This window comes from Micromys minutus (assembly GCF_963924665.1).
Source record: "Micromys minutus genome assembly, chromosome: 1".
Classification (NCBI taxonomy): Eukaryota; Metazoa; Chordata; class Mammalia; order Rodentia; family Muridae; genus Micromys; species Micromys minutus.
In genome coordinates this window covers 259778771-259789732 of record NC_137969.1, presented here as the reverse complement: position 1 = coordinate 259789732, position 10962 = coordinate 259778771, and the positions used below count along the sequence as shown (strand labels likewise).

Here is a 10962-nt window from a genome sequence, read left to right as displayed (position 1 = left end):
CAATCCGCTGGGGGAAGGGGTGGAGAGTCGGCGGCGCCGGCGGAGGCAGGCCGAGGGGGGTGGGGAGTCGCCGCGCTCGCACCGCCCTGGCTCCGCCCCCGGCCCGCGCCGCCGCCCTCGCCGCGCGCCGCCGCTGTCAATCAAGGGCGAGTCAGCCGGGCTCGGGCGGAGAGAGGAGCTGCTACGCCACAGCCCAGCGGCGGCCATTCGCGGAAAAAGAGGCAGAGCCTGTGCCAGCTACAGCCTCCTCCGAGCCACCGCGGGCGGGCGGGACCGGCCTCTCCTCCCGCCTCGCCCCCACCCCCACCCACCTCTATCCCAGTGTCTCTGAGAGGGTTTGTCCTGTTAATGCGGGATGAGCGGTACGTATTCTCCACCCCCCTCGGTCTCCTTCACCGCCTCCCTTCGTCCCTCCCTCCCCAGACCCTGCTCGCTTCCCCCTCCCCCGGGGCCGCCGAGATGCTTGAAGGGGAGGAGGAGAGGGCGGGAGGGAACCAGGGGGAGGGAAGGAGGGCTGTGTTTTGTCTTAATGTCTGAGCTAGAACAACCTCCTTCTGGGTGTTGCTCTGGAGCCTATGGGTCGGGTTTCAAACCACGTTTCGTGAGAGCCCCCTCCTCCCTTCCCTCCTTCTCCCCCACCCCCTGCCGGTGTGCACGGATCGCGGGTTTACGGAGATTAATGTTCAGGAGGAGGGAGGGGGAAGAAGGGAGGAGAACGAATAATAATAATCCTAATAACCTGTTGTCGTGTGTGTTGGTGGTGGGGGGGTTGTTGCAGATCAGAAGAAGGAGGAGGAGGAGGAGGCGGCAGCGGCGATGGCTACAGAAGGAGGGAAAACCTCTGAGCCAGAGAATAACAATAAAAAACCCAAAACCTCAGGCTCCCAGGTAAAAGCAAACGTTAAAACAAAATTCAACACAAAGCTTTAGGGAAGAGGGAGTTATGCCCTTTAAATACCCAGAAGTAAAGGACAGAATAAAAATGTTTATCCATTCAAAGCATCTTTCTGAGTGAGGAACTTAAATCGTAAATTCATGAAGATTTCCCATAGTTGAGGCCATAACGATGTTTATATTACATCAGGAATTCAGACTGCTAGAAAAACGGTGTCTATTTTCCCAAGGGCATTTTGAGTTTAGAAGAATAACACTTTAAGAAAGTTTACCAGAAAATTCCTTTTTATTTAAACTTTATGTAACAGGACTTGCCTCTTTATTCATATAGCTTCTACTACCTGCTTTTGTTCATATTTCCCTTTTAATTCTGCTGCCTATTGAGTGTGTTCTGATACTTAGAGCTCTCAAAATAAATAACCCCCTCCAGACTGCTGTCTTCCACTAAATCCGCCCACTTTTTTCCCCCTCCTTCTCCTTTCCCCTCCCATTTTGGGTAGGACTCTCAGCCCTCTCCTCTGGCTTTACTGGCAGCTACTTGCAGCAAAATAGGGACTCCTGGTGAAAATCAAGCAACTGGACAACAGCAGATTATTATAGATCCAAGCCAAGGATTGGTGCAACTTCAGAATCAACCACAGCAGCTAGAACTGGTGACAACTCAGCTTGCTGGAAACGCTTGGCAACTGGTTGCCTCCACTCCTCCTACTTCAAAAGAAAATAACATTTCTCAGCCAGCTTCTAGTTCATCTAGCTCTTCCAGCAGTAATAACGGGAGTTCCTCTCCTACAAAAACTAAATCAGGTAATCCTTCCACCCCTAATCAATTTCAAGTCATACAAGTACAGAATCCAAGCGGTAGTGTACAGTACCAAGTGATCCCCCAACTTCAGACGGTGGAAGGTCAGCAAATTCAAATCAATCCAACTAGTAGTTCATCTCTACAGGATTTGCAGGGTCAAATTCAGCTCATTTCTGCAGGTAATAATCAAGCTATCCTCACAGCTGCTAACAGGACAGCTTCTGGGAATATCCTTGCTCAAAACCTGGCAAATCAGACAGTTCCAGTACAAATTAGACCTGGTGTTTCAATACCATTGCAATTGCAAACCCTTCCTGGAACTCAGGCTCAAGTTGTAACAACCCTACCAATTAACATCGGAGGAGTGACTTTAGCTTTGCCAGTAATCAATAACGTGACTGCCGGAGGAGGGACTGGACAAGTTGGCCAGCCTACTACTACTACTGATAGTGGGACTTCCAATGGGAATCAGTTAGTGTCTACGCCCACCACCAGCACTGCACCCGCCAGCACCATGCCTGATTCGCCCACGTCCTCTACTACCTGCACAACCACTGCATCAACATCTCTGACGAGCAGTGACACACTAGTGAGCTCAGCAGATGCGGGCCAGTATGCAAGCACATCAGCCAGTAGTTCTGAACGCACCATTGAGGAACCACAGACACCTGCTGCTACCGAGTCTGAAGCCCAGAGCTCCAGTCAGCTTCAGTCCAATGGGATACAGAACGCACAGGATCAGTCAAATTCTCTTCAGCAGGTACAGATTGTAGGCCAGCCTATCCTGCAGCAAATCCAGATCCAGCAGCCTCAGCAGCAGATCATTCAAGCTATCCCACCACAGTCATTTCAACTCCAGTCAGGACAGACAATTCAGACCATCCAGCAGCAGCCTTTGCAGAACGTTCAACTTCAAGCAGTAAACCCGACTCAGGTGCTTATCAGGGCTCCAACTTTAACACCTTCAGGGCAAATCAGCTGGCAAACTGTCCAGGTCCAGAATATTCAGAGTCTCTCAAATTTGCAAGTTCAGAATGCTGGGTTATCCCAGCAGTTAACCATCACCCCAGTGTCTTCAAGCGGTGGCACAACTCTTGCTCAGATTGCTCCTGTGGCTGTTGCTGGTGCCCCAATAACTTTGAATACTGCCCAGCTTGCATCAGTGCCTAACCTTCAGACAGTGAGCGTTGCCAACCTGGGTGCTGCGGGTGTTCAAGTTCAGGGAGTTCCAGTAACAATCACTAGTGTTGCAGGTAAGCTACATCTTTTTAACCCATTATTAGTAGGGATTAGTACCTTTTAGGTTGTGATACACCTCTGAAGTACATTTACTGGAGAATGATCAAAAACTGGACTATTACGCCAGCAACCATATGTAGTTTTCGCTGTGGCCTCTTTATTTCTGTAGCTTTTAACACTCAGTTTTGTGTGTTGAGTTCAGTAAATTATTTCTTAAACATCATTTTCTGATTAGAGTCATAATTATAAACATCATATTTGAGTACACTTGAACTCTTTGGGAAGATGAGCTCATGTATCTCTTCTTGATGCAAAGTTGGTTTAACTCGAATTGGTATATATGGTTGTGAGTTTGTAGTATGTTAATTCTGTGTAATAAGGGTTTTTAATTGGGCCTTCTTACATTTCAGCACTTTGTCTTTAAGGTATTTTTGCTTTAATGTACAGTTGTTTTAAACTAGATACTGTTGTAGTTAAGATAGAAATTTAAGTTGCAAATTGTTTCATTAAGTTTTTATGCCTGCTTTTTGCTACATTCAGGATTGTGACTTTAATAGTCTTTGGTATATAAAATTTAAGGACAAGTCTTATAGTCCTTGCATTATCTGAACATGCCTAGTGTGAAGTTGGTGAAAAGCCATAAAAATGTAGGTAGTAAAGTGTCAGTAACTTTAACTAATTGTGGCCATGTTGTTTTAAACCAGCTCTAAAAGCAGTTGCTATTTCTTACCAATAAAACTAGATAACTTCTAAAGTACTTTAAAAAATAGTATTATCTTTTGGGGGAGTGGTCTTATTTTACCAGACTTCATTGAGTCTGACTTAGTGAAAACTGGCTGTGATTTTAGTACCTTTGATCTTTTAAAGTTTTATTAACTAAAGATTTCTATTTTGGTAATTTAAGATGAGTATGCTTGTCCTTTTTGAATGACCCATCTTGAAATAAATGCAGAAAAAGTAAGATAAAGTTCTTCACAGTTAATAATTCAAGCCGACGAGTGCTTGTAAAATTACGTTATCTGTAGAGAGCCTGTCCATTCTGGAGAACCCAGATATTTCTAGACCAGCACCGCCCAGTAGAACGGTGTGTGATGTTTGAGAAGTGGTTTCTCTGGTCTGTCCGATGTTCTCCACTAGTTATGGAGTGATGGAGCACATAAAGCATGGTGAAAATGGCCTGAGGAATTGGGTTGTGTGTTTCATTTAAACAGCCACATTTCTTGCGTAGACAGTGTGTAGCGCCAGTATACTGAGTATGATTCTTCCCCTAACACTTTTAGTACCCAAATATGTAAGCGATGGTTCTGTTTCCTGTCCTTCCTCTGCTTAGTCCCTACTCATACTAAACATTAATGCTAACTGGAGATTTCCAAATAGTGTCTGGTTTTGGTGGTTTGAATAATAGTTTGCATTGTCAAAGCAGAAATTACGTACATCTCATGTTGCCTGGTAAATATTACTGAATTGTGGTCCATAACATTGAGTAATTTATAATCTAGGTTAGAAATGGTTAGAAGTTTCCTCTTACTAATTGTGAAGATAATTCAATATTCTGATCCCCCTCCCAACTCCTGCAATATTGCATTATAAATAGTGTAAGATGCAACTTCTTTTAAAAAAAAATCAAGTACTGACAAAAACATATCCATATAGTTTTATGCAAAAAATGCTTTTAAAAAATCTGTACATGTATCTCTGTTTTTTTTTTTTTAAATAAAGTTGAAAAAAAAAGATACAGCTTCTAGGAGTACAATTTGGGGGCAGAGGTAGAATAGTAAAATAATTTGACATTTAGATTTTCTAGGTGATTCTTAAACTCCATAAAGTTTGGGAACCAAAGGTTTAGTCAACAGTGAATCAGCAAGCAGAATGTGAAAGCCGATGGGTGCTAAACCAGTTCATATGTGCCCCAGAACATGTTTTACTGGCACTTAGGCCATTTTAGTCTCCTCACTACCAAAGCTCAATGACTATTCCAAATACTCTGCTAGATATGTGATTTTCATGGGCACATTTTTTTTTTTTTTTTTTTTTTTAACTTAAGAGCTCACATAGTTTAAAAGATCTGCTTAAGTGTGTAAGGAAAACTTTACATACAAAGAATTTTTCCTCCCCACTGAAATCCAACCATTTAAAATGTTGTTGATACTTTAAAGAGTTGATTGTAATATAGCAGAAATAGACCCTGATATAAGCTCCCTGAATTTAACTGAATTTAAGCTTAGCTGTTAGCAGCTTTATACCATTACCTAACAAATAGGTACTTGACAGTATTCTTTGAAGGTTTGTAACATGGGAGCAATGCCCTAGAGTGGTTATAATGAGTCTAGTGAAATTGCTTCATTTTCATTAATTTCTATTGTTTTTACATTTAAAATTTATCAGAAGTGGAACTCTAAGCACTATAAAATGAGAGAGATCACATGCCTACATCCTCTTTAAAAGCGAGCCCTAGGTTAGGGTTAATACTTTGTGCCCCCAATTTTTGTTACTTTATATTTTCCTTCCAGAATGGCAGTGTTGACTTTATGGGAAAATATTCACTGTTACTATTTATGGGTTTTAAGAATGTTATTTAACTTTTAATTGATACATAATTTATGTACATTACTGTGGGGTACAATGTGATATTTCAGTGTGGTACACAGTGTGTAATGATGCAATTCAGGTGTCTATGTCATCAACTTAGACATTTGTCATTTGTCTTGGGAACGTTCAAATTTGTCTGCCAGTTAACATCTGTCACCCACAGATACCCTACTGTGCTGTAGTTGAGTATTAGATGTTACTCCTGGCTAGGTAACCATACCCACTTTCCTTCTTCCCAGCTGTTCCCTCATTCTGGTAAGCAGTGTTTTAGTCTCTACTTTCACTTTTCCTTTTCAAACAGATTTCACAGTCTAGGCCGGCCTTCACACTCACTGGGTAGCTGAGGTAGGGCTTGAACTCCTCCCTAAATCCTCCTATTTCTACTTCCCCAGTGCTTCACAACCATGCCTGATTTATAGGATACCGGGGATCAAACTCAGGGTTTCATACATGCTGAGCTGCATTCCTGGCCCCTCTTTCTTCTTATTTTTGTAAGCAACATTTTAGCTTCTACATATTAGTGAAAATATGTTCATGAAAAATATCAGAGCTTGGAAAATTGTTAATTACCTTTGACAGAAAAATGGCTACCTCATGAACAAGGCTTAAAATATTTTTATGGCCCAGGCTTATTTTATCTTTTGGGGAAGTGGAGGCAGTCTGCATGATACAGACAGCAGAGGAAGAATCACACAAGGCAATTGGAAACCCTGAATTTGAAGCTGGAGGCTTTATATTTTTATGACATCTTTTTTTTCTTTGGTAATACATTCAGTAAAGTATCTTTCTTTGCTCTGGTCTCATCCGAAAATCCTGATTTTTAGGCTCAGCATCTATCATCTAATTAGTTATGAGTGTAGTCATAATTAGATACTTGCACCCTCTGCATACTTTATTTTCTTGTTGGGAAGAACAATTTGACGGATAACAACTGTGTTTATTGACCTTTATTTCAGCCAGCTATGGTGGTTTGTGCCTTTAATCCCAGTGGGGGTGGCAGAGGTAGGCAGGGCTCTTGAGTTCTGTTTTAACTAAATAAGAATAGAAGATCTGCTAGTATTTATTTATTCAGGGTCCTCTGGTCTCCAGGAGTTACATCTCTTTATAAATGAGAGTTAGTGGGACTCCTGGTTTATATATCAGTAATTAACCCAGAGTGGTCCACATTATCATGCCATAGTCCTTCTGCTTGATTAAGTGGCTGATTGTCAATTTCAGTCGAAATTAAATTTTTATGCTAGTTTCCCCATAAAGGAAGTTGACACTTGATAAGATGTTGCTGGCTATTCAAGAACTTGTCTCTTACATAATCCCTTTACTTTTTATAGGGAATTAAAGTCTAAAACCCAAGGATATAGATTGAAGTCAGGAATGGAATTGCCAGTTCTTGATGACTATTTAAAAATGGGAACCAGAGAATGTAAAGCTTACATTTAATTTAAAAGTTCAAATATAACTTAAAGGGAATCAACTTTTTAACATCTGCCTTTTCCTCTGAATTACTCAAGGTAGAAAAATTGGCTTGACATTTAACCCAGATAGTGTTTTTCTTTGTTGTATATGCTGTATTGGTTTGGATTTCCCTTTTTAGGCATCTGAAAACCATACTTGTATATACGATCCTCATACATGTGCTTAGTTATTTCCTTTTCAGATGAGTCAGTTATTTCTGTTACCTTTTCAATAAAATCTAATACTGGTTCAATAGGTTGGACTTTGTTATAAGGGACTTAAGTTTAGGTTCTTACTTACCAGTTTGACTTTAGCCTTCAGAAACTTTTTTTCATAGAAGATAAAAAGTACTGTATAAAGCCACTTTTAAAGGATGACTTTTAAAGGACATCTGTGCTGGCTTGCTTTATGTCCATTTGACACAGGCTAGTCATCTGAGAGGAAGGAACCTCAATTGAGAAAAATGCCTCTGTAAGATTGGGCTGTACTTGGGCCTGTAGGGCATTTTCTTAGTTAGTGACTGATGTAGGAGAGCTCAGCCCATCTGAGTGGGGCCATCGCTGGCCTGGTGGTCCTGGTTCCATAAAAAAGCAGGCTGAGCAAGCCCTGGGGAGCAAAGCAGTAAGCAGCACTCCTCCATGGTCTCTGGATCAGCTCTTACCTTCAGTTTTGAGTTCCTGCCTTGGCTCTCCTCAGTGGATTGTGACTCAAAATATAAGCCGAAGAAACTCCTCCCCGAGTTGTTTTTGGTCTGGGATTTCAACACGGCAGTACTAACCCTAACTAAGACAACATATTTTGTATGGGATTGAAGAACATATGTGTGTTTCATCTACAAAGGAAGAACACTTACCTCCTTTTCAAATCACTTGTTTGTCTTGTCTTTTTAAATGACAGGATCTCTCTGACTATGTGAGTATGAGCCTGGCTTCATACTCACATTAAACCCAGGTGGTTTTACACTTTTGATCCAACTTTCCAGAGTGCTAAGGTTCAAGTGTACTGGCTGGTTTTCAGTTTCAAATTTAGAAAATGTATAAGTAATACTTAAGGAATATTGGGACAAGCATTAAGACAAGAGTGAGGAAAAAAATCGAAAAGGAAGCACAATTGTAAAGGAAGCTAGGGAAGATGTCATGGGTAGATCTTGCAGAAATAGCAGGTTTACCACCTGATAGCTTTTTAGTTGGAAAAGACCATGGAGATTATAGCTTACAGTTGTGAGCATTTCATACTGCTATGGAAGTTTTTTTTTTACTGTTCTGAGTGAAGACAGAGCTATGGGGCAGGCTCTCCAGTGCTGCGGTGAGTACCTGGGGATGACTCAAACACTGACACAGACATGGGTGCTTCTCTGACCTGGGATGCACATAATGTGTGCTGCTGAGGGAGTGCGCAACATTGTTAAAGGGATGTGTACATGGTGAGATGAAAGCTTAATGAAATTGGAATTACTAGGCAACTTAAAATATACTTGAAGCTTGGCATGGTGGTTCACACCTTTAATCCCCCCAACCCTCAGGAGACAGAGGCAGGGGAATGGGTCCCTTAGAGTTCGAGGCCAACCTCATCTACAAAGCAAGTTTCAGGATAGCCAGGAGTCTGTTACACAGTGAAACCCTGTCTCAAAAACCCAAATATATGAATGTATATGTCTACATATATACAGCCCCCTCCCACACACACTCAAGCCTTTCCAACCCTTGTTCTAGGGAAATTTAGAAAATGAACAAACAAGCTCAGAAGGGTGGAATGACATATATCTTGAGGCAGAGCCCATCACCTTGATTTACACTCAGGTTAGGGCTGTTTTTTTCCACCATATTTCTAGCTTATCCAAATCTTCTATTATCATGTGAGAAAATAAAACTGAATTTAGGACTTAGAGAATTAGAATTATCCTATTTGTCTTCTCACGGATAGACGGTTCCTGTCTCACCTGGATATCCAGTGCCAGGATATTCAATATAACATTGTTGAAAGATACAGCTCTAGGTCTGTTGTTACTGAACTTAATTGTAGGACCTGGGTGGTATTATTTGAAACACTAAGTTTAAGTGGATAGCATGTCTTGGGCCAGTAATCTCAGCACTTGGACAGGAGAGTTGCCATGCAGTCTAGCCTACATAACTAATTTCACCACAGCTTGGACTATACACAGACCCTGTCTCAAAAAATAAAATAAAAAGTTTGTATCTAATGGTATTAGCAAATTCTGTATATGATCCTTGGGCCAACAACATTTTTTTTTGAAACAATAACTAGAAATGGATTTAAAGAAAAAAAAAAAGGCAAAATGATCTTGCCTTTTTGTAGCCCTGGCTGGCCTTAAACTCACTAGAAAGCCCAGGTTGACATCATCCTTTTACCAAGCCTCCCTGGATTAGGATGCCATGGGTATGTACATTATATATGTTGCCTGTGGAGAGAGCGAGCAAGCATTTACTGTATTCACATGTGTTAGGTGCTGAGCTAGTGTTCATAATATTAGCCACACAGTGCCATTTTACAGGTGGATGTTGTGTCCATCCTACCAACTGTCTTCCTGCGCCTCTCACTGAAGTCTGAAGAGGCCATCTTAGTTTACAGTTTGAGGGTATTATAGAGGTGTCAGGTGGCCCTGTGGAGTATGTCATCCATGTTCCTTTGCTTTCTTTTACCTGTTTGGAAATAAGGTCATACAACCCACTTGCTGTGCTCTAACTGACTACGGAGTGGAAGGTGGTATTAAACTTTTTTAAAATTACATTTAAAAGTTTTGTTAATGAGGAGGGAGTATAGCACATTCAGAGACCAGAGGGCAGTTATTTGACAATTCTCTCCTCAGATATGGGTCAGGAATAGGACTCATTAGGCTTGGGGGCAAACACTTTTATCTTCTTAGCCATTACCAGCCCTGGCCTTAAATTTTTGATCTTTCCGCCTCCCATCTCTAAGTGCTGGGAATACAGATGTGTACCATCATGCCAAGAATTAAAGTGTATCTTGATTGCAACATTTCTGGTCATAACTTCTCAAAGACTCATAGCTGTGTACACAATTGGATGGAAAAATTTATTTAATATCAATGTCTAATGCTTTGGTATGACATTCTATCTGTGATACAGTGTAACTCTTCCTCCATTGCCCTTTAAGTACTGGGCTGAAGGCATGGCCTTATTTGCTGCATTCACCAATCAGAAAAGGCCGAGGGATGAGATGGTGCCAGTGTGATAGGAGATAGAAGGGAGATTCAGAGTGCTTTTAATAGGCTGGAGTTGTGGCTGGGGAGATGAGTAAAGCAGATAAGATGCTCCACTTAAAGTAGGGGAATTATGTACCCACAGGACGGAAAGCCTGACTTTGGCAGCAGGACTCGTGCAAATGGAACTTCCTGGCTTAATGTGAGTTGAGATTAAAGCTTTGTCTGTATTCCTTGTATTTGTCTGACTGCTGCACTGCTGTGTGTAGTCCTGGGTGGCACATTTTTATGGGGCAAGGATTTTTGGGGTGAAAAGTAGAAAATACTTAATACTAGCAATGATCAGGGTGAGGATTTTTAAATACAAATAAGAGGAGGTATGATACTGTCTTCAGACTTTAAAGTGGAAATCATGGCTAGGGTGACACTACATTTATTATTATAGAGATGATATAAGGTCAATTCTATTATGCAGTGAGTTTATTAGTTTAGATCACAAGCATGTTTCTGCTCTCTGTTACGTTTAGAATTCTTAGTTTCCTGTCACTTGCCCTTTAGTTTGATGAATGGGAGAAAACATTAACATCTTTATATGCATTTTAGTGACCAGCATTGAATTCGTAGTTAAGATTCTTTTAAGTCTTTATCTGTAGCCTTTTGATGTTCCACTTCAGTATGAACAGTGTGCTTGTTCTTTTGTAAGTGAATCAGAAGAACAGGTGGAGATGCAGGATACTAACTGAGCCCTAACTCCTTGAAGCATTACCAGCTTTAAGTTTGTTTGTTTAACCCATGAAGTATATAG

At 41.2% G+C, this 10962-nt stretch overlaps 1 protein-coding gene across 1 annotated transcript in view; it reads left to right on the top strand.

The window, feature by feature from the left end:
* The first annotated feature begins 248 nt into the window (after window positions 1-248).
* The window catches only part of SP4 (Sp4 transcription factor), a 53236-nt gene continuing 42522 nt past the window's right edge, over window positions 249-10962 (top strand). Inside the window, exons 1-3 of the mRNA XM_080933520.1 lie at window positions 249-362; window positions 779-888; window positions 1395-2949. Of these exons, the coding sequence (XP_080789646.1) occupies window positions 356-362; window positions 779-888; window positions 1395-2949 (1672 nt within the window). The 5' untranslated portion in view covers window positions 249-355. The remainder of the gene's footprint in view (window positions 363-778; window positions 889-1394; window positions 2950-10962) is intronic.